The sequence below is a fragment of the Pelodiscus sinensis genome, chromosome 32, assembly GCF_052426305.1.
Source record: "Pelodiscus sinensis isolate ZL-2025 chromosome 32, ASM5242630v1, whole genome shotgun sequence".
In the NCBI taxonomy this organism is placed as follows: Eukaryota; Metazoa; Chordata; order Testudines; family Trionychidae; genus Pelodiscus; species Pelodiscus sinensis.
In genome coordinates this window covers 1,620,007-1,645,410 of record NC_143083.1, presented here as the reverse complement: position 1 = coordinate 1,645,410, position 25,404 = coordinate 1,620,007, and the positions used below count along the sequence as shown (strand labels likewise).

At 57.8% G+C, this 25,404-nt stretch overlaps 1 protein-coding gene across 4 annotated transcripts in view; it reads left to right on the top strand.

Moving 5' to 3' along the window:
- LOC102454489 (mucosa-associated lymphoid tissue lymphoma translocation protein 1 homolog) overlaps positions 1–21,564 on the top strand; it is a 33,201-nt gene extending 11,637 nt beyond the window's left edge. For 2 of the 4 annotated variants that reach the window (XM_075903316.2, XM_089774945.1), the window contains exons 4-17: positions 3,367–3,497; positions 3,871–4,021; positions 4,799–4,977; positions 5,214–5,310; positions 6,224–6,271; positions 6,573–6,611; positions 7,251–7,454; positions 11,877–12,054; positions 13,875–13,949; positions 14,617–14,744; positions 14,869–15,018; positions 15,546–15,703; positions 16,277–16,411; positions 17,195–21,560. In XM_075903316.2, coding sequence (XP_075759431.2) covers positions 3,367–3,497; positions 3,871–4,021; positions 4,799–4,977; positions 5,214–5,310; positions 6,224–6,271; positions 6,573–6,611; positions 7,251–7,454; positions 11,877–12,054; positions 13,875–13,949; positions 14,617–14,744; positions 14,869–15,018; positions 15,546–15,703; positions 16,277–16,411; positions 17,195–17,566 — 2,045 coding nt within the window. In that variant the 3' untranslated portion in view covers positions 17,567–21,560. Of the gene's footprint in view, positions 1–3,366; positions 3,498–3,870; positions 4,022–4,798; positions 4,978–5,213; positions 5,311–6,223; positions 6,272–6,572; positions 6,612–7,250; positions 7,455–11,876; positions 12,055–13,874; positions 13,950–14,616; positions 14,745–14,868; positions 15,019–15,545; positions 15,704–16,276; positions 16,412–17,194 lie in introns of all 4 variants that reach the window. The other 2 variants (XM_089774947.1, XM_089774946.1) reach the window with 2 other exon arrangements.
- The last annotated feature ends 3,840 nt before the right edge of the window (positions 21,565–25,404 follow it).

Sequence of the window (25,404 nt, the reverse complement as noted above, 5' to 3'; positions counted from 1 at the left end):
CTGGGGCTGGTGGCTGGGCCTGGTGTCAGGACGCTGGAGCTCTAGGGTGGGAACTGGGGCTGGTGGCTGGGCCTGGTGTCAGGACGCTGGGGCTCTAGGACGGGAACTGGGGCTGGTGGCTGGGCCTGGTGTCAGGACGCTGGGGCTCTAGGACGGGAACTGGGGCTGGTGGCTGGGCCTGGTGTCAGGACGCTGGGGCTCTAGGGTGGGAACTGGGACTGGTGGCTGGGCCTGGTGTCAGGACGCTGGGGCTCTAGGACAGGAACTGGGGCTGGTGGCTGGGCCTGGTGTCAGGACGCTGGGGCTCTAGGACAGGAACTGGGGCTGGTGGCTGGGCCTGGTGTCAGGACGCTGGGGCTCTAGGACAGGAACTGGGGCTGGTGGCTGGGCCTGGTGTCAGGACGCTGGGGCTCTAGGGCGGGAACTGGGGCTGGTGGCTGGGCCTGGTGTCAGGACGCTGGGGCTCTAGGACGGGAACTGGGGCTGGTGGCTGGGCCTGGTGTCAGGACGCTGGGGCTCTAGGACGGGAACTGGGGCTGGTGGCTGGGCCTGGTGTCAGGACGCTGGGGCTCTAGGACGGGAACTGGGGCTGGTGGCTGGGCCTGGTGTCAGGACGCTGGGGCTCTAGGGTGGGAACTGGGACTGGTGGCTGGGCCTGGTGTCAGGACGCTGGGGCTCTAGGACGGGAACTGGGGCTGGTGGCTGGGCCTGGTGTCAGGACGCTGGGGCTCTAGGGTGGGAACTGGGGCTGGTGGCTGGGCCTGGTGTCAGGACGCTGGGGCTCTAGGGTGGGAACTGGGGCTGGTGGCTGGGCCTGGTGTCAGGACGCTGGAGCTCTAGGGTGGGAACTGGGGCTGGTGGCTGGGCCTGGTGTCAGGACGCTGGGGCTCTAGGACGGGAACTGGGGCTGGTGGCTGGGCCTGGTGTCAGGACGCTGGGGCTCTAGGGTGGGAACTGGGGCTGGTGGCTGGGCCTGGTGTCAGGACGCTGGGGCTCTAGGACGGGAACTGGGGCTGGTGGCTGGGCCTGGTGTCAGGACGCTGGGGCTCTAGGACGGGAACTGGGGCTGGTGGCTGGGCCTGGTGTCAGGACGCTGGGGCTCTAGGGTGGGAACTGGGACTGGTGGCTGGGCCTGGTGTCAGGACGCTGGGGCTCTAGGGTGGGAACTGGGGCTGGTGGCTGGGCCTGGTGTCAGGACGCTGGGGCTCTAGGGTGGGAACTGGGGCTGGTGGCTGGGCCTGGTGTCAGGACGCTGGGGCTCTAGGGTGGGAACTGGGGCTGGTGGCTGGGCCTGGTGTCAGGACGCTGGGGCTCTAGGACGGGAACTGGGGCTGGTGGCTGGGCCTGGTGTCAGGATGCTGGGGCTCTAGGACGGGAACTGGGGCTGGTGGCTGGGCCTGGTGTCAGGACGCTGGGGCTCTAGGACGGGAACTGGGGCTGGTGGCTGGGCCTGGTGTCAGGACGCTGGGGCTCTAGGACGGGAACTGGGGCTGGTGGCTGGGCCTGGTGTCAGGATGCTGGGGCTCTAGGGTGGGAACTGGGGCTGGTGGCTGGGCCTGGTGTCAGGACGCTGGGGCTCTAGGACGGGAACTGGGGCTGGTGGCTGGGCCTGGTGTCAGGACGCTGGGGCTCTAGGACGGGAACTGGGGCTGGTGGCTGGGCCTGGTGTCAGGACGCTGGGGCTCTAGGGTGGGAACTGGGGCTGGTGGCTGGGCCTGGTGTCAGGACGCTGGGGCTCTAGGGTGGGAACTGGGACTGGTGGCTGGGCCTGGTGTCAGGACGCTGGGGCTCTAGGACGGGAATTGGGGCTGGTGGCTGGGCCTGGTGTCAGGACGCTGGGGCTCTAGGGTGGGAACTGGGACTGGTGGCTGGGCCTGGTGTCAGGACGCTGGGGCTCTAGGACGGGAACTGGGGCTGGTGGCTGGGCCTGGTGTCAGGACGCTGGGGCTCTAGGGTGGGAACTGGGACTGGTGGGGCCTGGTGTCAGGACGCTGGGGCTCTAGGGTGGGAACTGGGGCTGGTGGCTGGGCCTGGTGTCAGGACGCTGGGGCTCTAGGACGGGAACTGGGGCTGGTGGCTGGGCCTGGTGTCAGGACGCTGGGGCTCTAGGACGGGAACTGGGGCTGGTGGCTGGGCCTGGTGTCAGGACGCTGGGGCTCTAGGACGGGAACTGGGGCTGGTCGCTGGGCCTGGTGTCAGGACGCTGGGGCTCTAGGATGGGAACTGGGGCTGGTGGCTGGGCCTGGTGTCAGGACGCTGGGGCTCTAGGACGGGAACTGGGGCTGGTGGCTGGGCCTGGTGTCAGGACGCTGGGGCTCTAGGACGGGAATTGGGGCTGGTGGCTGGGCCTGGTGTCAGGACGCTGGGGCTCTAGGGTGGGAACTGGGACTGGTGGCTGGGCCTGGTGTCAGGACGCTGGGGCTCTAGGGTGGGAACTGGGACTGGTGGCTGGGCCTAGTGTCAGGACGCTGGGGCTCTAGGACGGGAACTGGGGCTGGTGGCTGGGCCTGGTGTCAGGACGCTGGGGCTCTAGGACGGGAACTGGGGCTGGTGGCTGGGCCTGGTGTCAGGACGCTGGGGCTCTAGGGTGGGAACTGGGGCTGGTGGCTGGGCCTGGTGTCAGGACGCTGGGGCTCTAGGACGGGAACTGGGGCTGGTGGCTGGGCCTGGTGTCAGGACGCTGGGGCTCTAGGATGGGAACTGGGGCTGGTGGCTGGGCCTAGTGTCAGGACGCTGGGGCTCTAGGATGGGAACTGGGGCTGAGGACTGGGGGCGGGATCTGGCATCAGGACACCAGGGCTCTAGGATGGGAATTGGGGCTGGTGTCAGGATGCTGGGGCTCTAGGACGGGAACTGGGGCTAGTGGCTGGGGGCTGGGCCTGGCATCAGGACACCGGGGTGCTCAGCCCGGCTGTGGGATGGTGGGAGCAGGGAAGCAGAATGTTTGGATTCCAGGGTGGAAGTGGGAACCAGGCTCTGTCCAGATGGTGGTTTGGGATGACTGGGGGGGGGGGGGGAACAGGACTTCGTAAGGAAGGGGAAATGCTGCAAGGGGAGTGTGATGGGAACTATCTAAAAGTACAAATACGTCTGGTTTTTGCCCGAGGCTCCGTCTACACTGGACATGCTGTGGCTGAGCCCTGTTAGCACTTCAGTGTAGCTGGGGGGGGGGGGTTGTCCTGTTGGCAAGCGACTCCACCCTCCTTGGCCCCCCACTGGCTGTGCCTGTGTTTGGTGGGAGGTGAATTGGGCACATCCCTGACAAGATGGCGGGGCTGACGTTTGCCGGCAGGCTGGGCCGGGGGTGTGCTCCTGGAGGGGCTGATTCCCCAGAGAGCCAGGGGGTTGTTCTTTCCTCTCTTGCAGTTCAAGAGCCCATCCAGATCGTGGTGCAGCCTGAGTCTCGGGTAGTTACAGAAGGGACCCGGGTATCTTTCACCTGCTGGGCCACAGGGCCCCCCGGACTCAGCTACCAGTGGTTCTGCGGGAAGCAGGAGGTGAGGCTGGGGTGCGCAGAGGGAACAGAAACATCTCCTGGTTTAAAACAAGGCATCAATAAATCTGCAGCAGCAGCGTAGTCTAGTGGGAGGAGCATGAATCTCAGGCCTGGCTGTTCCACTGACACTCTAAGTGGCCTTGGGTGAGTCACATTCGGGGGGGTTCAGCTTGTGAGGCCAAGGGCCGAGCACCCCCAGCTCCAGCGGAAGCCATAGGACGTATTGATGCCTGGCGAGGCCGGGCAATGCTCGGAGCTCTGTCAGTGCGGGCGGCACACAGCCCCGAGCAGCCCCTTCTGGGTGGGACACGTGGAGGCCAAGACAGCGTGGCTTTTGCCCTTACACCCGGCGTGTTTATTTTCATTCCTGTCAGATGCCTGGTGCCACCTGCCCTGAGCTGGTGATTGACCCGGCAACTCTGCAGACCCCAGACTGGTACATCTGCCGCGTTAATCACAGGGCCAGCTTCCTGTTCTCCAGGTGGGCCCGGCTCCAGGTCAAGCGAAGCAGCAGCCCTGCCTCAGGTAAGAGGGCAAGTCGCAGGGCGTTTGCAGCCGCAGCTGGGCCCGTCCGAGAGCTGAACCGTCTAGGGGCAGCTTGGCCCCACATTGACTTGCGCACCTGCCCTCTGGGCCTGGATGAACTGAGAAGGCTGCGGACCACCAATCTGGGTTTCTTGCTTGTGCCGGGGCTGGGCCTGCCTGCCCCATGGTACCAGCTCTGCCCTGCCTTGCCCATGATGAACACCCACGGACTTCCACGGGCGCTGCCAAGCAGCAGGGGTCAGTAGAGCCTTCCCGGAGGGGTCTTGAGCCGTGGTGTCCAACACACTAGCCACTAGCCACATGTGGCTCTTTGGCTGGTGGAGTGTGGCTAGTTCAGAACTGGCTGGACACCACGGGTCTAGAGGGCAGTGCCTTGGGCTGGGACTTAGGAGCCCTGGCTGCTGGGTGGCTTTCCCACTGTGCCTCAGTGTCCCCATCTGTGCCCCTCCTTCTAAAGCACCAGGAGCTGTGTGGGTGCCCAGTGCTAGGCGAGGACTCAGGGCTGCTGCTGTGATGATTGGCTGACTGGGTCCTGGCTGTCTGGTCAATGCCCCAGGTGGTGCTATGAACAGAGTGGGAGCTGGACCCTGCTGTGGCACAGTGCCAGGTTGCTCAGACGGACATGGAGCAGTGCCTGCTGGGATGTGTAGTCTCCAGGCTATGCCTCCAAATTGCCCATCATGCGGTTTGGCTGCCCTTGCATAAGGACTGTGTCGTCCTGCCCCAGGCTAGCGCTCTCTTCTCCACCCCCTCCAGCGAGCGGCTATTGCCCGTCAATGGTGGGACTGCAGATCCTCTGCCAGCCCCAGCCCTGCACCTTGGACGAAGGGGACTCCCTTAATCTGCGCTGCGTGGCCATCGGGAACCCCCCGCCCCAGTACCAGTGGTTTCGAAACGGGAGTCTGATTGAGGGGGCGTGCAACTCCCACCTCCAGGTACCCTCTTGGGGTCTGGGCAAGGGGCACTGGCCGGGCAGGGGGCCGTAATGGGCTGCAGACTCTCAGGAAGGCAGCTCAAGGTGGGAGTGGGGGGATCGCAGTGAGGGGCAATGGCAAGCCTGGGTCATTGCACAGCTGCATGCAGTACCCCAGCCCCCACAGGCAGATTCCTGGGGCACTAGAATGCTGGGGCTCCCGGCTGCAGCTCTCCTCTTCCTCGCCCCTCCCTGCAGGTGAAGCTGGTGACCACAGCGGAGAGAGGCCGCTACGCCTGCAAGGTGTTTAACCTCTTCCAGGAGGTGTGGAGCCAGGACACGGAGGTGGAGATTGGTGAGGATGCAGGGTCTGTTGTATGTAGCCATCCCCACTGGCTGCCTCCGAGCTGGGGCCTTAGGAACTAAAGCTCAGTCCTCGGTCCTCGAGCTAAAGGAGCAGCCCTGTGTGTGGGCGGCAGTCGTAGGCTGCTCAGAAGCCACATTTTGTAGCCTGTTGGACACTTGGCTCATCAGCCTGCAGGCAGTCCCCAGCTCTGCCCTTCGCTCTGCGGCTGCCGGGCAGGCTGTGAAGCCATGTGGCCAGTCCTATGAGAAAACGAGGTCATCACACGGGGCTCGGGCTCGTCACATGGCCTGCGGCAGTGGCGGAACGTGCTTTTATCACAGTGATGGGCTGAGGGCTGCCTTTGAAAGCTGGGGATCACAGCAGGGTCTCAGGAGATATTAAGGGGCACGATCACTAATGTTCCCTCTGATCTTTTCATCCATGTGCAGAATCATTTTGTTCTGTGCACCGAGGCATGTGCGAATGTGCACCCCCAGGAGAAACACAACCCCCAGCTCGGGGTGCTCTGCTAATCAGCTGGGAGGCCTTGGAGTCTCTCTGAGCGACTGCACAGATGCCCTGCTTCCAGGGGGCACCTTGCTTATCTCCCTGTATAGGGCCCCAGCTGCATCCTGGCTCGACTTCAAGGGGGGGTGGGAGTTGTGGGCCCTTATTGACATAACCCTCTGCCATGTTGGCCTGGAGTTCCCTGAGACATTGCGGGGCGCAGTCCTCGCCTAGGCCTGGCGGGGGGTGGGTAGGGGACATAGCCCCCTGTGCCTGTGCAATCCCTGCAGGGAGGCTGGGGCTTCTGGCACGAATATCTCACTTCACTGTGGCCGCAAGCAGCAGCTGCAGCTGGCGCCAACCAGGTCCCGCTCATCCCGTCAGCTTCACTGCTTCCCCCTTTCTTTTGTGCCAGGCCCCCAGCTGTTTGCCTCCGGAGGCTCCTGGAGGGAGGGAGACACAGGTACGTGAGGCCTGGGGCACCTCTGAGCTAGGAGCTCCTATCTGAACCCAACTCTCTTGGCTGGAGCTGCTGGTCGTGCCCACCCCCGCAGGCACTGGCATGGAAGACACAGGCCTTCTTTGGCCTCGCCCAGTTTAGATGGCTGCGGGAGGGGTGCCCACCCTACACCCAAGGGGGTGCTGCTTTCTGTGGACAAGGGCTCATGCTCTGTTGCCAGGATTCACCCCCCGGGGGCGGGAGTTACTAGCCATGGTGCCTGTGCGGTGCATGGAGAAATGATCGTGCATCTCATTCTTTCCAGGGAACACCCCAGAGCATGAGGGCCCCAGCCAGCTGTACGGTAAGAGGCTGCATTCAGAACCCCCAGCAAGGCCTCCCTCTATACATGCATCTTCCTCCCTGTGACAACACAGAGACCCAGTACTGTCCTGGCCAGCTTAGCTGGCCCATGGAGATACACGTCTTCCACAACCAGGTCAGATGATCCCCCCTTGCATGGGCACCTCCCCTCTCTCCTGTCCCAGGCTGCCATCCAGTCCTGCCTGTGGCCGTGAGAGGTCGGACTTAGCCCAGCCCTATGATTGACCTGGCAGTGCAATCTCCAGGGCTCTGTCCACCTCCCGCCTCCTCCATGGCTTTGCAGCATGCCCTCCGGTCCAAAGACCTGGCAGCGAGGGCAGCATGCTGCCTGCTGTAGGCAGAGCCAGTCTCATCTGAAGGGATGAAGCCAGCTGCAGGGAGGACTCTGCCTTGGGCTGGAAGAGAGGTCTAGGTCCAGGGCTAAAACGTGGGCCATGTGGGCCATGACTAGAGAGCCCATCCACAGCACATTGGGCAAGAGGCTGGCTAGGGTGGGGCCGAGCATAGAGCAGCAGACAGAGGCAGAGAGAGGATGAATGTTCAGCCCAAAGGGCCCAGGAGGGTCCCCTCACTCCCTCGCAGCCCCTGACGTCTTCCTCTTGTTGTTCTCCTGGGGCAGCCACAGACAAAGTGGCTCTGTTGATTGGCAATATGAACTACCTGCACCACAAGCACCTGAAAGCACCCATGGTGGATGTGCACGAACTGACCAATCTGCTGCGCCAGCTGGATTTCAAGGTGGTCTCCCTCCTGGACCTCAGCAAGGATGAGATGCAGATGGCTGTCAACGAGTTCCTCCTCCTCTTGGACAAAGGCGTGTACGGTATGGAGGAAGCGCCCTATGATGCTGGATAGCAGTGGGAGAGCCCCTTCTTCCTGGACCACCAGAAAGTGTGTGTGTGGGGGGGTCTCCACTGTGTGCATTGGCCTGTGCAGGAATAGGTTCCTTCCTGCTGGGGCCCGGCCCGTCTGGGCAGATTAGCGTAAGCTAGGGGGAGGGGGAGGGGGCCTTCCTCAAGAGTAAATATATAGGAAGATTTTCATGAACACTTGGGAAGTTTTTGGTAGGGTTGCCAGGCATCTGCTTTTGCACTGGAAGGCTTGTTCAAAAAGGGACCAGTCCGCACTGGTGGCCAGGCCAATAAAAGTCTGGTCGGGGCACAGCAGGGCTAGGCCAAGGCTCCCGGCCTGCTGTGGCTTTGTGAGGTTCCCAGAAGCTTCTCAGTCCCAGCTCGGAGCACCCTGCTACACCTAACCCCTCATCATCCAGCCCCACCCCAGAGCCCGCAGTCCCTGCCAGAGCCCTCACGGGGGGTGGGAGCAGGGGCAACAGAGGAGGAGGAGGAGGAGCGGGGCCTTGGAAGAGGGGCAGGGCAGGGCCAAGGCACAGGTGTTTGCCCATTTCCTGCCCTTCTTGTGCCTGGGAGGTTGGGCAGCATCTCAGAGCTCAGCTGTAAAAGCCAGGTGACAGGGTGTGGCAGAGCTGAGTATGTTAGCTAGTGCTCTCATTTCTCAGAATCACCCTCCTGAACAAACAGCCTGGTGGAGGTGTGGGAGCAGTAAGACACCGCCTGGGTGCCATGTTGACTTTGTGCAAGCAGGCTCTGGGGGAGCCTACAACAAACACAGAATCGGATAAGGAGCAAGGGCAGGTTTATCGTTAAAGGAAGTACAGTTCTAGTTGTCAGCAGGCCACAGGCGTGCGCGGCACATCTCAGTAGGGTGTGCACCTAAAGAATTGTTTTAAAATGTACTTTGACCCCCATTAGCCACAACCCTGACCCCTGTTAACCATGCCGCTGACCCCCATTGGCCACACCCCCTGACTCCCATTGGCCACACCTCTGGAGGTAACACTCTGGGGGCAAGATGGCACATAACCAGAAGTGACCCCCCTCTAAGGACTTTTCCCCTCATCCTCCTACCAACAGGGATTAATTTGGCCCTCACCAAACCCCCCTCATGCAACTATCCTGCAATTGCATTACCCCAATGTGTGTGACATTAACTTGGGAGTGGAGAGGCTGGGGGAAGTGTTCCCTCAGTTTCCTCCCATGAGCAGAATGAATTTTGTGTTGTGCACCAGTACTGAGTTCATGCTTGTTTGGATCTGCCACTGTGGCACCCAAGTTATTAATAAATATCTCATAAACCTTTTCCCTCTGCTGCCATGTCTCCTCCCCTTGCTCCATCAGCTCCCCTGGTGCCTGCTACTCCCCAACTCCTCATCCTCCTCTGCTCTCCTGACTCCTGCCCTTCTCACTGCCCTCAGCCCTCCTGAGACCTGCCCCCCTCCACCAGCCCTTCTCTCCCCCCTGTGCCCACTCCTCCAGTAGCCCCACTCTGATCATGTGAACTACCCCTCTTCATCCCCTCTCTTAACACCTCCCTCTACACACCTGCCCTGCCTCTCTCCTCTGGTGCTGGTCCCTCCCCTGCAGGTGTCTGCCCTTCTGCTTCACCCTAAGAATCCCCTGGCACCTGCACCTTCCCTTAGCCCTGAACCCTCCTGGTTCTTCCCCCTTCTCTCACTGCCTCTGTCCCTTTTTCCCTGGTGCCCACCCCCTCACCACCCTCTGCCCCCATTCCCCTCATGTCCCTGAGCCCTCACACGTGCCTTGCTCCATCCCAGCCTTCCTCATGCCCATCCCTTCTTTCGAGCCTTCTCCCAGCACCTCCCCCTCCAGCCCCCAATGCCCTTCCCCTCCCCTCCCCTCTCCTCTCCTCTCCCAGCATCACCCTGTCCCCACTCCCACTGACACCTCCCCTCCTGCCCTTTTCCTCATTGTCTGCATTTGGTCCCCCTGGCATTTGTCTCTCCTCCACTCTGTCCCTTGGTGCCTTCCCCTTTCTTCTCCTGACCTGCCCCCCTCCCCTCAGCACAAGCCCCTTCCTTTCCTACCCCTTCCTCTTTCCTCCCCCCTTCCCCTCCCATTCCCTCTCTTACCTTACCTTCGGCTTCTGCCTTCCTATTTGCGGGGCTGGAGTCAGAGCCGGCCCAAGCTACAGGCTGGCTTGGCCCTAGCCCGGGGCACCTCAGGGGCACCGCACAATGCAGCCAGGCCAGTCGGGGGTACTCCTGGGTGCCTCAAGGGTGCTGCGCAGTGCTGCAGGGCTGGGCAGGGGCACCCCCAGACACCTCAGGGATGCTGCATGGTGCTGCCGGGCCGGGCCAGGCAGGGGCGCTCCTGTGCGCCTCAAGGGCGCCGCGCTGTGCTGCCAGGCTGGGCCGGGGCACCCGCAGATGCCTCAGGGTGCTGTACAGTGCTGCCGTGTTGGGCGGGGGCATTCCCGGGCACCTCAGGGCCACCTCAGGGGTGCCGTGCCATGCTGCTGGGCTGCACGGTGCTTCCGGGCTGGGTGGGGCCCAGGGCACAAAAATGGCTCGGGCTAGCTGGCCCGAGACATTAAGGTGTGCCCGAGCACACCCGGCACACCCCGTGCGCATGCCAATGCAATAGACTGTAGTGAACCATTACACACGTGTACCCCTGACAATGGCCCAGCTCAGTCAGAGCCAAGAATGTAACACTGCTCCCTTGGCTGGACAAAGACAACTCCCGTGGGGTACATTTTACACACAGGTACAAAGAGGTGACACCTCACTCCTGAGGTATCAGGGTGCCACCCTCTGACGTACCTAGATGCACCCATTAGGGTTGCCAGATGGTTGAAACAAAAATACCGAACACCCCCCCCCTCCCAAAAAACAAACCTGCGAAAAAATTCTGTTGGGGGGGGAAAAGGGGGATGGGGACCAAAGTTGTTGAGCAAGGACCTATTAAGCCCCCCCCCCAAAAAAATCATTAAAACAGCATGTCCCCTTTAAAAGTGAGTGCAGGGACGGGAACAGGGGAGCACTGAGACCCAGGGGAGTGCATTGCTTCCCCTAGGTCTTTTGGCCGGCAGCTATTTTGTGCCGGCAGCCTTGGGGACCCGGGAAAGTGTGGGGGCTGGGAGTGTTGGGGGCTGAGGAAGGCTCGGGGGGAGGCCGGGCGCTGAGTGTTTGGAGGGTTGCCAGGTGCCTGGCATTTTCATCTCCTGGCCAGGGAAAAAATCAGAGAATACCCGACATCTCAGGTGTCTCAGGGATTCTCTGAATTTTTTTACTGGACAGGAGCCGAAAACACAGGACTGTCCAGGTGAATACCGGACACCTGGCACCCCCAGCTCCCATGACCTCGTCCGTGGGGATCATTGTCCGTTGGGCTGTCAGTTTAGACCCCGTCCTGAGCCGCGCTGTTCCTGTTATCTGCGTGCGGATGGGGGTTGGTACCAAGGTGTTCTGTTCCCACCCCTTATGGCCTGTGCCTAGTGCCTCTTAGGTCTGCGTGTTTGTGAGAGCAGCCCTGTTCGTGCCGACGTCCGTGAGCAGGGCCTGCCTCTCGCTCACAGCTTCATGTCAGCAAAGGCTTGACCACTGTGGCCCAGGCCTCACACCCGGCCTGTCACAGGTGGGCTTTTGTTTCAGGTCGTCTTGCTACAGAGCCATGTTGCGCTGGGTGCTGTACAGAGAGCGAGGCGCTTGGCCTCTGTCCGGAAGGCCTGGGGCAGTTGGGAGAAAGAGGAGAATGGGAGGGATGGGGTGGCAGGAAGACAAGCACAGCAGGAGCTGGGTATCCCCTAGCTCGGTAGGCGCAGTGCCTCCGCTTGGCCAGCAGCCACAGAGGAGAGGTCTGCAGGAAAGTGCCCGACCCGACGGGGGCGAGGAGAGACTTGGAGGGAGAAGGGGGTGGCAGGTAGATTCTGCCTGGACGCTCCTGCTCCAGACAGGAGAGGCTCACGGGAGAAGCCAAGGATGGGGCCCTGCAGGCTGGATTGTTAGCGGGTCCGGTGGGAGCTGACCTGAGATCGGGGGGGCTGAGCTGGGAAGGGCTTGGATTAGCAGGTGTCAGTGGCGTGGCCTAGCCACAGCCTGGAGTCAGGCTGTTAAGCTTTGCCCAAGGCCCAATGCAGGAAGTTACTGGGCTTCTCCTGCAGCCTGCCCTGGCCAAGAGAGGATCCCGCAATGCATTGCTGCAAACGGGAGAGGGGGCAAGGAAGGTCGTGTCTAGGTCAGGCAGGGAAATGAGTGGGAAGGAGGAGAACCTGAACTGGATTTCTGAGTCCCCAGGAATGGACTTTGCAGCCCCAGACACTGTCTGCAAGGACAGAGTAGGAGGGAGGCAGAGATGGCGAAGGTGTGAGAGCAGCCTCGATGGATGCAGGTTGATGCATTTTACTGCTCCTGCTCCCCCTCCCCCAGGTCTGCTCTACTACGCTGGGCACGGCTACGAGAACTTTGGGAACAGCTTTATGGTGCCAATTGACGCGCCGGGATCCTACACCTCGGAGCACTGCCTGTGCGTGCAGAGCGTGCTACAAAGCATGCAGCAGCGGCAAACCGGCCTCAACATCTTCCTGCTGGACATGTGCCGCAAGAGGTGAGCGCGCCAGAGCCAGCCGCAGGGAGTGACAGGGCCAGGAAGTGTCACTCAGCACAGCTGAGCGCAGGCATGCACACTCATGTACCAGGCTGTAGACTGGAGCCCAGTTTGGGGCTGCCTGCTTTGAGGGTCTTGGCTGTCAGGCTCTGCGTAAGTGCAAGGGACGTACAGCCAGGGCGTGTGAAGCAGCCCGTTGACTTTCCTAAGCACTGACACTCACACGTAGACCGATACCGATGCCAGCACATGTGACCACGCGCTCTGGTGTGAAGTGTGGGACCTGCTCTCCAGGTGTCCTTGGCGTGGGTCTGCCCAGGCATTCCCACCAGATGCACGCAGGGCAGCAGTTGTGCACCCCCCACATAGGGTTGCCAGGTGTCCGGTATTCACCCGACAGTGCAGAATTTTCACCTCCTGTCCAATAGAAAAATGCAGAGAATACCGGACACCTAAAATGTCCCGTATTTTCTGATTTTTTTCCCCAGCCAGGAGGCGAAAATGCCGGGCACCTGGCAACACTACGATCACTCAGCGCCCAGCCTCCCCGAGCCTGCCCTGGCTCCCAACACCCCCGGCCTCCTGACCCCAGCCCTCAGCCCCCATGCTTACCTGGTTCCGCAAGCCTGCCAGCACAAAATGGCTGCCGACCGAGGGGAACCTGGGTCTTAGCGCTCAGCTGCTCCCCTGTTACTATCCCTGCACTCACTCTTAAAGGGAACACGCTCTTTTATTTTTTTGCTCAACAGCTTTGGTTTCCCCCCTTTTTTATTCCTTCAACAACATTTTTTCCCAGTGGTTTTTGGGGGGGGGGGGCGTTTTGGTATTTTTGTTTCAACCATCTGGCAACCCTACCCCACAAGTGCATTGCCCCTCTGCCCAGTAAGACCAGCGGCCGTTACTCTTGAAAGGGGCTCCTGACAGAGACGAGCTGAGGGCCCTTGTTAGAATCAGCTCCAGGGCTTCCCTGGAGAGCAGCAGCCCGGGGCTGGCCCTGTGGCAAGAAGCATCGCGATAAATCCAGTCAGGGGGCAGGAGTGCTTCTAAGGGGGGGGCAGGCGAACTTTTTGGGGTTGGGGGCCACTAACCCACAGAGATATCGGTCAGGGGCACACAAAAGTGAGAAGCGCGCGCCCTTGATGTGGTGTGATGTGCTTTTTAATTTTATTTTAGTTAGAATTGTAGTGTGATGGCTGAGTTTGATTTTCCTTGCCCAGCTATGGCCACCCCCTAAAGGCACCCCATGCTGGGGAGGGGGTTTCTCTTCCCTCCCACGCCTGCCAGGGATTTCCCTCTGCTGCCCCCCACCCATGCCTCCTTAACTATTAAGGGGGCATGGCTGGCAGCGTATGGCCATCCTATGCAGGGAAGAGACTGGGGGTAGGGGGAGAAGCTGGCCCCGCTGTGGCTTCTCCCATGCAGGGAAGGGACTTGGTGGCTTCCCTTCCCTCCCACCCTGGGGATGGATTCCCCCTCCCACCCTGTCCCTGCGGGCCTCTTCACAGCTGCCTGGGAGCTTTCCACTCTGGCCAGGTGCAGGGGAGAACCGGAAGTGTCCACCCGTGCTGCAGGCGAGGCCGGGGAAGTTTTTAAAGCAGCCCCTGGGACCCTTGCAGTGTTTCATTGCCACTGGACCCCGCAGGACTGGGTGTGGCCCGCGGGCCGGAGGTTCCGCACAGCTGTTCTAAAGATTCTCTCCTTTGGCCAGCGCCCTGCGCTCAGTCACGCAGATGGCCTTGTCCCCAGCCCGGGGCTCCCGGAGCGACACACACGGGGTAGGGTTCATGCCCCTGATGAGGTGCTTCCTTTTGTTTTTTCAGGAATCTGAATGACGACATCATCCCACAGGTGGGGGCACTGCAGGTCACAGCCAACATCGTCTTCGGCTACGCCACGTAGGTGCTCCCCGTTGCCTCCTGCTGGAACCAGAGGCACCCTGAGGCTTGAGTCGGAGATTGATGCAGGGTCTATTACAGGGGACCGAACCCACCAATCGCTGTGTTTTAGGGGAGCTGCTAGCAGTGGCATGTTCTGCCTGGGCCTCCTGGGACGAGGTTCATTAGGGGAAAGGGCAGGAATGCAGCACACCTCCATATTGCTGCCCACACCGAACTCTCCAAGAGGCAGCCTGGTCTAGTGGGTAGAGCACAGGGAGCATGAGTCAAAAGAACTGGGTTCAGTCTTCATCCTGCAGCATCTTGGGCATGTCAGGTCCCTGCTCTGTGTCTTAAGCCCTCCCCCGTCTATAGTGTGGCAGTTATAACTCTTGGTCACCTGCTGTGTAACTGTGGCAGGGCACTTCTAGTTCATTACATATCACAGTCCTCAGAAGAAGGTAGAGTTTTCAACCCCCATTTAGAGGTGGGTCAACTGAGGCACAGCAAGCCAAGCTGTCCAGCCTGACGCCGAAGCTTCCCCCGGGATCTGAATCAAGCCATCTGCTGACAAAGCCAGGCTCGCAGGAGGAAAGTGCCAGTACGTTCTGTGCTGATCTGGAGAAAGGCAGCGTTTGGCTGTAGAAGAGTCTGCAACCTTAGCTCTCCTCTGTGCCCCTTTTGTTAGATGTGCCGATGCCGAGGCCTATGAGCTGAGCCAAGGGGAGCTGTCCAATGGTATCTTTGTTAGCTTCCTCAAGCGATGGCTGCTGGCGGATGAGAAGATCACGGTGCTGCTGGACAAGGTGGCGGAAGGTGGGTTATTCTGGGGGGTGGAACGGCTCTCCTGGGCCAGCCCGTCACGGCTCAGCACTGTCTGCGAGCTGCTGACTCACCGCTGTGCTGAGGTCGTGTGCCCAGCCCTGGCTGTGTATTCCAGACATGGGAACCCTGGAGATCACCAGGGGGAGGCAGGCGCTGGAGCTGCGGAGTAACCTGTCCGAGCGGCGAGCCCTCACCGATCCAATTAAGCCGTCCAAGGGCCCAGAGGAGCTCTCTGTCAGGAACCTGCAATGGGCCAAGGCCCATGGTGAGCATCATGGCCTCCTTGTCCCAGCAGAGAGCTGTGGCAGGAGGCCTGTGAGGAGGGGATTCCACGCAGGGAGCACCGAGGGGAGCTCCCGGGATTGCAGTGACTCAGGGAAGTCTCAGCCCCTGGCGCAGGCAGCGCAGAGCAGTTAGGCAGGAAACACTGGGGTGGGGCAGTGCAGCCAGCTGAGGAGCGCCCGAGCTCGAGGGGCACATGGCTGGGCCCAGCAGGAAGTCCCGATCTCACCAAACTTCCGCAAACGGCTTTGCTGCTATTGGCCTGGCTCCGATCAGGATGAGCACTACTGGGAGGGTGCATTAGTGTCACAAAACAGCAGCCACTGGGGAGCCCACACTGACCCTGGGGGGGACCCGGAGCCTCCTCAGCACTGCCCTGTGAGCTGAAGGAGAATCTCTGTTAACAGTGAGTAGGCCAGGGCCTAGGACACGTGGCGGAGCAGCTCGCATTCAGACCAGTAGGTGTAAGTGACGCACTCGTGTGCAACCCGCCCGTTTCTTTGTTCGCAGTGCTTCCCGAAAGCCGATACCTCCAGTTTGACTGCGGGGCTCGGGTACAGCTGGGCTTTGCTGCCGAGTTCTCCAACATCTTGATCATTTACACTCGCATCGTCGAGACACCACCAGAGATCGCCCGGTGCGAAGCGAAACTCACCAATGTCCCGGAGGTGGGAGGCCCGACGCCCGACCCTACCTGGCTCAGAGGCGTGGCCAGGGATAACTGCCGGGATGGGGTTCTGTGCTGCGAACAATGGGGACGCCCGGGCCAGGCGAGAGCAAGCGCTAGGCAGGACCCATTCTCACTGGGCACATTTCCCCATCAGAGATAAGAGCAGAGAGGGACTCAAGCAGCAAAACCCCAACTTCAGGGGAGCCCAGTTAGGAAGGTTCTGTCTGACCCACTGCCCCGGCTCTGAGTCCCTCCCAACACGTCTTGCAGGGATCTCAGGCAACGGGCTGGCACACAGAAACCGACCATGTAACGGGCAGCGAGTGCTTGGCACGGCTCCCACTTTCCAGCTAAGCAGCCTTTGACATTCTGTGCTTGCTCCTGACACCTCCCTAGGGGCAGGGGGAGGCTCCCCGAAGAGGAAGGGCGCAGACTGACAGCCAGGGCCCTACCTCTCAGAAAGAGGCTGTCAGTCTCATGACGCCTGACTGCAACCTGCATGCGGGGGCAGTGCTGCAGCACAGGACCCTCGTGCCGGGGCTGGCTGGCGTGACCGTGCTGTCTCTGGCAGGAGCTGGATGTGGATTTGAAATTCACCAACAAGGAGAGCCCAGAGGAAATGGGGAGCAGCCTCTCCCTGGCCTGGAGCCTCGACTTCTCCGACTGCTGCCTCTACAGCCGCCTCTGTGGCCTACAGAAGCTGAGGGTAAGTGCTGGCCTGACCCGCTGGCACTGGGCCTGGGCTGTGTAGCCTCCCCAAGGGGCAGTGGGATCCAGTTCCCCCTCCTTTGGCCGTGCTGGTGCCAAGGCAGGGAACACGCAGAAGGGGGCCAAACGAAGGGCTGGCTCCCTCCACGGCCTTCCCCAGACTCCCCTGCTCTGACTCCAGGGGTCTGATCCTTCCCTGCAGGCTCCCCAGTGCCGGGCCCTGGGGAGCATTGCTGAGCTGGGCCGTGCTGCAGTGAGGGCCTGGAGGCAGGAACTGTTCTGTGTTTGTCCTGGCCCAGAATGAGCAACAGCCACAGGAGCTGCCCATGCTCCTACTGCTGGTTACAGTGCCGGGCCCCAGTGCACCCCTCGGTTACTGTCTCGCAGCCCCAGTCACCAGCTGACACCATGGTCCCATTTCCTGGGCACCGCGTGACTGTCCCTGCCCACAGACAGAGGCAGTAGCATCCACATTGTCCAGCTGGGGAACCCCAGGGAGAGCGGGGAAGTGATTTATCCAAGGCTCACACACAGAGCTGGGAATCTGACCCAGGTCTCAAGGGTCCCAGGCCAGTGCATGGTGCTGAGTCCTGAAAAGGAGTCCCAGCAGGGTGAGCTGGCCCTGTCAGGGGTGAAAGGACAGCACGGACCATGTGGGCCCTGGAGAAGTGGCAGATGGCTAAGCAGAGGGCAGTGGGGACTATGAGGTTAAGGAGATGGAGGCTCACACGGCCTGTGACGTACTCACCCGTGGTAACCCTGGTACATGGTGTCCTTGCAGAAGGAACTGGCCTTCACCATCAGCCTGCAGTACCAATACCAAGGACTTGAGGACTTCATTGAGGAGAGCCAGTCGGTGAATATTGGGAAACCGCTGATTGCAAAGCTCAACTTGTATGTCAGTGAAGGGCCCAGGGGCTTCCCTGGTGCCCACAGCCCACTGGCCCCCCCAGACTTGTGTGCAGATGCCTTGAGTGGCTCGTTCCAAAGCACCAGGAGCATGGAGACCTACGAGTCGCCCGCTGCCTCGGAGGCCTACCGCAGTCTGCCGTGTGACTCGCAGCTTGGCAGCTGGTGTGTCGCGGATGGCCAGTGGGCAAACGCCCCCGAGGAGAACCTGAGCCCCGAGTTTCCAGGCTCTCACTCCCTGTAGCACTTGTGATCCAGCACAAACGTTACCAGCCGCTTCCCTTCCCAGCAAGGGAAACCGCTAGGGTCCGATTCTGCCCTGGCCTCTGCTCCACCAACAGAGACTGGGAGCCAGTCCACCAGTGGATCGTTTTCCTGAGCTCCAAAGAACACAGCCTGGCCAGTGACCAGAATGAGCATCCCAGGCCCCTGGGGTCACCTTGTGCAGCCTCCTTCCCAGCACAGCTGGAGAACCTCAGCCAGCAGGGCTGCCTCAGGCCTGGGACTTAGCTGTGTCCCTTTCCCCAGTGCTAGAGTTGGGTCGTTGTGTCCTTGGGCCGCCCAGCCACCCCGCGCTGGCCCCTCCGCGTGGGATCGCAGGGAAATCTGGGGAGCTGCTGAGAGTTTTACAGAGCAATAAATGTCGACCCTAAGGTAATGGAAGAGACAGGCCTTCTGTACTGCCGGGGAGGGCCTGCTGGGTCGGCGGGAGCAAGGAAGCCCTTCTGCTCAAATCCACCCTCCCAGGCTGGTGGCCCCACTGGTGGAGGCCACTGCTCACCCCATCCCATGCGGAGTCCCCCCCTCACAGTAACAGACTCAGTAGAGAGCTGGGCCTAGGAGGCCTCTCCATCCACCAGGAGGGAGGGACGTTGCCCATTCTCTGCCCGCTCTGTGAATGGAGAGTTGCTGCCCAACGCACTGCTGGGTTGGTAACAGCCACGCCCAGCTTCCCCATCTGCACAACAGCCCCTCACAGCTGTGCTGGGCCAGGCCCTGCTTTCCCCACACAGCATCCTGGCGAGAGGGAGACCTCCATGCGGAGCGGCTGGTTTAATCAGGGCCTCGGGCCATATCCTGGGATGCCCCGACAACCACAGTCTGGGGCCAGTGTCAGAGCCGTCACTGCAGCTAAGGCCTGTGAATCTACTGCCGGGGGTGCAGGGACTTAGAAGGATGTTGGCGTTCGAGAGGAGTTGTTACAGAAAGATCCTGAGAATAGGATGGATGCAGAAGGTCACCAATGAGGAATTCTATAGGAAGATACAGCTGAATGAACGACCAGCAAAAAGCGAAGACCTTGGTATTTAGCATAATGGATGGTTCAAATAGGAGGGGCAGGCCCCACAGAGAATGGGGAGATGATATAGATTGGTGCGGAGCTAGTCTACAGAAACTAAGCCACTCCGCACTGGACAGGCGAGATGGAAGGAAATAGTGAGGGAGGCATCGGACCCCAACTGGCACTGAGCCATGGTTGTTAACGATGATGATGAAGGAGGCTGCAGTGTCTGCAGCAGCGAGTCAGGGGAGCTGGGTGGAATCTGAGTAAGTTACAGTCACGAAAATCAGGGCCTGCCCCAAATGGGCAGGGAGAGAACATAAGAACATAAGAACGGCCATACTGGGTCAGACCAAAGGTCCATCTAGCCCAGTAGCCTGTCTGCCGACAGTGGCCAATGCCAGGTGTCCCAGGGGGAGTGAATAGAACAGGCGATCTCTCTCCTGCCATCCATTTCCACCCTCTGACAAACAGAAGCTAGGGACACCATTCCTTATCCATCCTGGCTAATAACCATTAGTGGACTTAACCTCCATGAATTTATCTAGTTCTCTTTTAAACCTTGTTCTAGTCCTAGCCTTCACAACCTCCTCAGGCAAGGAGTTCCACAGATTGACTATGCGCTGTGTGAAGAAGAACTTCCTTTTATTTGTTTTAAACCTGCTGCCCATTAGTTTCATTTGGTGGCCCCTAGTTCTTGTATTATGGAAACAAGTAAATAACGTTTCCTTATTCACTTTCTCCACGCCACTCATGATTTTATAGACCTCTATCATATCCCCCCTGAATCTCCTCTTTTCCAAGCTGAAAAGTCCTAGTATCTTTAATCTCTCCTCATATGGAACCCGTTCCAAACCCCTAATCATTTTAGTTGCCCTTCTCTGAACCTTTTCTAATGCCAGTATATCTTTTTTTGAGATGAGGAGACCACATCTGTACGCAGTATTCCAGATGTGGGCGTACCATAGATTTATATGAGGGCAATAAGATATTCTCTATCCCTTGTTTAATGATTCCTAACATCCTGTTTGTTTTTTTGACTGCTGCAGCACACTGCATGGACGTCTTTAGAGAATTATCCATGATGACTCCAAGATCTCTTTCCTGATTAGTTGTAGCTAAATTAGCCCCCATCATATTATATGTATAGTTGGGGTTATTTTTTCCAATGTGCATTACTTTACATTTATCCACATTAAATTTCATTTGCATTTTGTTGCCCAGTCACTTAGTTTTGTGAGATCTTTTTGAAGTTCTTCACAGTCCGTTTTGGTCTTAACTACCTTGAGCAGTTGAGTATCATCTGCAAACTTTGCCACTTCAGGGTATGTCCACACTACAGCACTAATTCGAACTAACTTAATTCGAACTAAGCGTTAGTCCTCGTAGAATGAGGTTTACCTAGTTCGAATTAAGCACTCCGCTAGTTCAAATTAAGTTTGAGCTAGTGGTTTGTATGTATAGATGCTATGAAAGTTAATTTGACCTAACGGCTGTTAGTTCAAATTAACTTTGTAGTGTAGACATACCCTCACTGTTTACCCCTTTCTCCAGATCATTTATGAATAAGTTGAATAGGATTGGTCCTAAGACTGACCCTTGGGGGACACCACTAGTTACCCCTTTCCATTCTGAAAATTTACTATTTATTCCTACCCTTTGTTTCCTGTCTTTTAACCAGTTCTCAGTCCATGAAAGGATCTTCCCTCTTATCCCATGACAACTTAATTTACGTAAGAGCCTTTAGTGAAGGACCTTGTCAAAGGTTTTCTGGAAATCTAAATACACTGTATCTACTGGAGCCCCCTTGTCCACATGTTTGTTGACCCCTTCAAAGAACTCTAAGGGTATGTCTACACTTGTACCCTAGTTCGAACTAGGGATGCAAATGTAGGCATTTGAAATAGTCAATGAAGCGGGGTTTTAAATATCCCGCGCTTCATTAGCATGATCTCATCAGTGCGTTACTCCGATCAACAGCTGTTTCAAAAGTGAAACTGCGCGCCGGGACGCGTTAGTTTGAACCAAACCCCTTGGTTCGAATTAATGTTACTCCTCAAAAAATGTCCTCAAATCTCTGGGCTGCTCTTCCCCTCCAGATAACAGCCCTGCCTTGCCTCTGAGGAGCTGGCGTAAATACATTAAGGGTTGCAAGGTGCTTGGATGCCATCAGGTTAATGAGGCACTCACAGCCACTTTCCTGCGCCAGTAAACACACATGCTGACAAGTATCCATGCAGTAATACCACAGACACCTGCCACCAGGGGTCCCCCAAGCCTGCCCATGGCGAGACGGAAAGTACACAGGCCCTCACAAACTAATAAAGCTGGTTGCATTATTTTTTTTCTCAGAAAACAATGGAGGTGTGAGGAGAACAATTGTTTTCATGGGAAAAAAATGCTTTGGTGGAAAATTTTACTTTTTCAATGACATTTGTAAACAAAAATGTCAAAAATCTTTTTTAATTTTTCAAAAAATTTCATGTTGAAATTATGGGATGAGGGGAAAATCCCACATTCTCTTACCACCCACCTGCTGTTTTTTCCACTGGAAAAGATTTCTCCGATACCACTATTTTTTATTATCCTTCATTTTCCAGGAAAAAAGGAGAAAATTAAAAGGGGAGGAAGGGCAGGAACGGGAATTTCCCCTGCAAAACAAATGAACAAAAAAATTAAAACATCCCATGGCAAATGTTGATAAAAAGGAAAATCTTTTGCTTCTTTTCCTATCTGTTTGTGTTTGTGGGCTGGGGGACAGGCTGCTGGGAGGTCCAGTCTCACCACTGTGCAGTTCACATGTTGAATCCACGTGCTTGGCTAGACTGTCTGTTATTGTGGGCCCAACACCCTGCTGGGGGCCAGCAGCAGAGCCCTGATCCCAGTACTCAACGCCCCACACCTGGCTCACAAATAGCTGTGAATCGCACTGGCAATAGGGTGACTGGGTCGCTCCTACATGTGGCATGTGCTAGTTGCCAGGACTCAGACATTGGACAGGGAGGAGTGTGGAGGCAGGAGGGTTGGGGGGGGGAGGGGGGAATCTGAAAATCTTTTTGGATGTGGTCAAGTTAACAGATGAGGAAAATCACCATTTGCAAATACTGACTCCCCCGAGCACTTGTGCCCTGTCTGAGATCAGGTCCCTTCTGTGGCAGCTTCTCCACAGCAGTCTGGGCAGGGACTTGTTGCTGGTGCCGTTCAAACCCCCTCTAACACCTGGCCACTGCTTGTCCCTCAGACAATGTTGTTTCATCTGCACAAGCATTTGCTGACTGAGCTGGTGTGTGCAAGCTGTCATCTAGGACACCCCCAAAAGGGGCATTCTGCTGATGTTTGTTCCCATTCTGGCAGAAGTGGCATTTTTTAAATTTGTGAACGTTTTTAAAATGACTCTTTTTTTAAAAAGCCCAAATCTGCACAAAGCATTTTGAATTGAAACATGCCGACCAAGCTGGACTTTTCAAAAAATGTCATTTCACTGAAAGATTTGGATGGTTTGCGTCCATGGGAACAAACTCTAACGTTCAGATATTGGAATGTCTCGTGGAATGGAAATTCCCACTTTCAACCAGCTCTGGTTTTAGCTGCTCTTCTCCCCTCTGCTCTTCTGTTTTGGGCCCACCAGCCACAGTCTGACCAAGTCTAAGCCTGGGCTAAGACTGTCCTTTATACATTCTGGAGGTGGCAATTCAGCTGCGGGAATGGGGGCAGGGAGGCTGTGGAGCCATGACCCATGTGCTGTATGGGGGCAGAGTTCCACTACACAACTCCCACCCAGCCCTTCAATCTGCCCTAGGAGCTGGGGGGGTGCTGGTCTGCGCCCCTCACTGCATCGCTTGGACTGAAACTTTGGCTCCCACTTTTTTGATGAGTAAACTGCGCATTCTTTTTGACCCTCCCCTTTTTGGTCAATGTGGTTCCTGTGGGCGGAGCCTTCCGGGGTCTTCTTTCCCAATGAAGGTCAGACAGACCAGCCCTTTCCAACAGCATTACATTCACGTGCCATTTTGCTTTTGTGCTGGTTGAATACAAATGAGCTCATTTAAATAATTTGTATTCCTATGGGTGAGGTCACATATAGAGCCACCTGCATGCAGCCATCTGCTTTCTTCTGGAGCAACCACAGCTGGCAGAAGTCAGGGCATAGCACCTAGAGCAGCTGAGTGGCTGTGGCTTCCGCTCTCAGCCTCTCCTCCACCAATGGGATACAGCAAGGAGGAGGAATTTGCATATCCTCTTCCCACAGTCCTTTCATGGGGCGAGTGATGAATTGGCTTGTTTGAGCTGGTGATTTTGGTCAAGGGAACCCTGACCCAATTAAATTACAATTAAACAGGGACACACGGTGGAGCTGGCTGGCTGGCTGAGGGGCAAAGGTGGAGAGATGGTGGTGATGGGTGGGGTGAGTTTAACCCCTCCCCTGCACACGCGCGTACACACACACACACACACACACACACACACACTTCCGCCTCTCCACAGCCATCCTTTGTTGGGACTTGAAAGGCTAAGACAGACCAAGCCGGCAGAGGGGCCTGGTTCACCGAGAGGGTGGCAGAGCTGGCGCCAGCCAAGATCGGCTGCTCCAATTATGTCATGTGAAAAAATCAGCCCCCATTCAGCCTGTCCCTTCCCAGAGATCAAACTCCATTAGTTCCACTGACGTAGCTTCATTATCTCTGCTTGGGAGTTAGCCGCTCGCTGGGGTCTGTTAATATAAGCCCAGTCCCATTAGCTGGGCCTGGATGCCAGGGGAGAGTCCATTATCCATTTAATTGGTCATTAAAGGTTTAATTGTGATTACCGAACTGGTCCGGCACCAGGAGCTCCTAACAGGCCAGCAACAAAAGGAAGGGAGGCTGGTTTCATTGGGATAAGTCCCTTTCCAGCCCCGGTGTCCCTGACCCTGTAGGCAGGACTCCCTTGAGCAGGGCTTGTTTCTCTAGCTCCCAGGGAGACCCTTCCAAGCCTTGGGGGTCACTGATGGGGCCCTTGAGGCACTGGGTGCCCAGGCCTGGTTGTGTCTGATCAATGCCAGGGTAAGTGGGTGGCACCCACTGTTCCTCCTAGACTCATCTCCTGAGCCTCTCCACTTAGGAGAGTTGCCACCACGCCGTGCCAAGGGCTCTAGAGCCTGCCAAGTCCTGGGCTGGCCAAGGTCACTGTGCCAGGTGCTCCTACCGCTCTGCAGGCAAACCACCCGGGGGGGGGGGGTCCATTTTTAAGAGGGTTCTTTTTCATTTGTTGTTTTTCCTTCTCTCCCCCTGCCTTTCTCACCCCTTCTTCTCGTCCCTGATTCCTGGGCTCAGGAGCAAACGGGAAAAGCAGCCCAACAAACGGGAAAACGCGGGAACAGAAAATTGCCACAGGACTTGATGACTCAGTGGCGACTGGCAGTGACTGTCAGAGTTCTGCCCAGGTCACGCTGGCGCTGGCTTGTGAATTGCCCCCACAGACACACTCACAGCCCAGGGCCAGTCACTTTGCCCAAGGGATGCAGCTGGCTCTGGACTGGCTCTTGCTGGTGGTGCAGTGCTGAGAAGCCAAGCCAGACCGAGGCGTGTGGGGGCTGCACTGCCACACTAAACACCCAGCCCGGCAGGGAAGCAGCGCAGCTCTAGGAATTGATGATAGGAAATGCCAGGCCAGGAGCATTTCCCTGCAGTGGGGCAAGGACCCACAGTCTGCCCCTGAAAGGGCCCAGCTCTGCCGTCCTGCCAGTGGGGCAGTGAGGAGCTGCAGCACCCCGGGGAGCGCCAGGAGGTGCCATGACTCCATCAGCCCGAGCAGTAGGCCAAGATGGCACCCACCGACAGGTTTCCATTGGCCTCACCCCCAGCAGCGGGACCAGACCCCACCTCCTGGGCTCCTTGTGCCTGGAGTAGTCGGCATGTGCTGATGGCAGGAGTGGCAAAAACAGACCCGTTGGCCTGGCTGTATAAAATGCTATTAGCAGCACCGCCTTCCCCTGCCCCCACCCGCCTCAGCCTCTGCTCTGCTGCAGCTCCCTGGCTAGCCAGTCGGCCCCTTCCTCCCTTGCCATGTGGAAGGGCCCAGAGCCCTTGGAAATCCCAAATGATGTAAACCAGTGGTGCTCAACCTTTTTTGTATAAAGTACCCCTTTAAAAAAAAAAAGATAAATACCCCCCCCCCTTTAAAACAATAAGTACCCCCAGCACCTACAGTTTTCAGACACACAACATTTTTTCTACCATTGCAACACATTTGTGTAAACAACTTAATTGTAGCCTGTCGGGTGCTGATATTTTTGGGTGTAAAAAGTACAAAAACAAGAAAGCGCTGTAAAACTTAAAACAAAAATTCTGTTTTCTTCAAATTTCAGTGGTGTTGACGTACCCCCCAGACCTCTCTCAAGTACCCCTAAGGGTACTTGTACCATGGTTGAGAAACACTGATGTAAACTATGGGCTGGCCATCTCCCAGTCTCCTGCCATATTCTCCTCTCTGGGAAGACTGGCTGGTTTTCCTGCAGTGCCATCTGGGTCCCTTTGAAATGCACACGTTGTGGGGAGTGTAATTACTGCAGCTTTGTGTCCCCAACATGTGGCTTGGAGTCACTGCTTGAGAGCAATTAGCGAGGCCGGGCCCCAGGCACAGCCCCCTGCACTGCCCCAGAGTGACTGGCGAACAGATTCTCCTTGACAAGCACAAGGGGCTGAGAGCAACTGTTAAAAACGGAACAATACCAGCTCCCAGCCCGGAGCCTGGGAGAAACTTGTACTGTGAGCTTGTGTCAGCTCACCCATGCGTGGACTGTGGCATTAGACCTGTTGTAC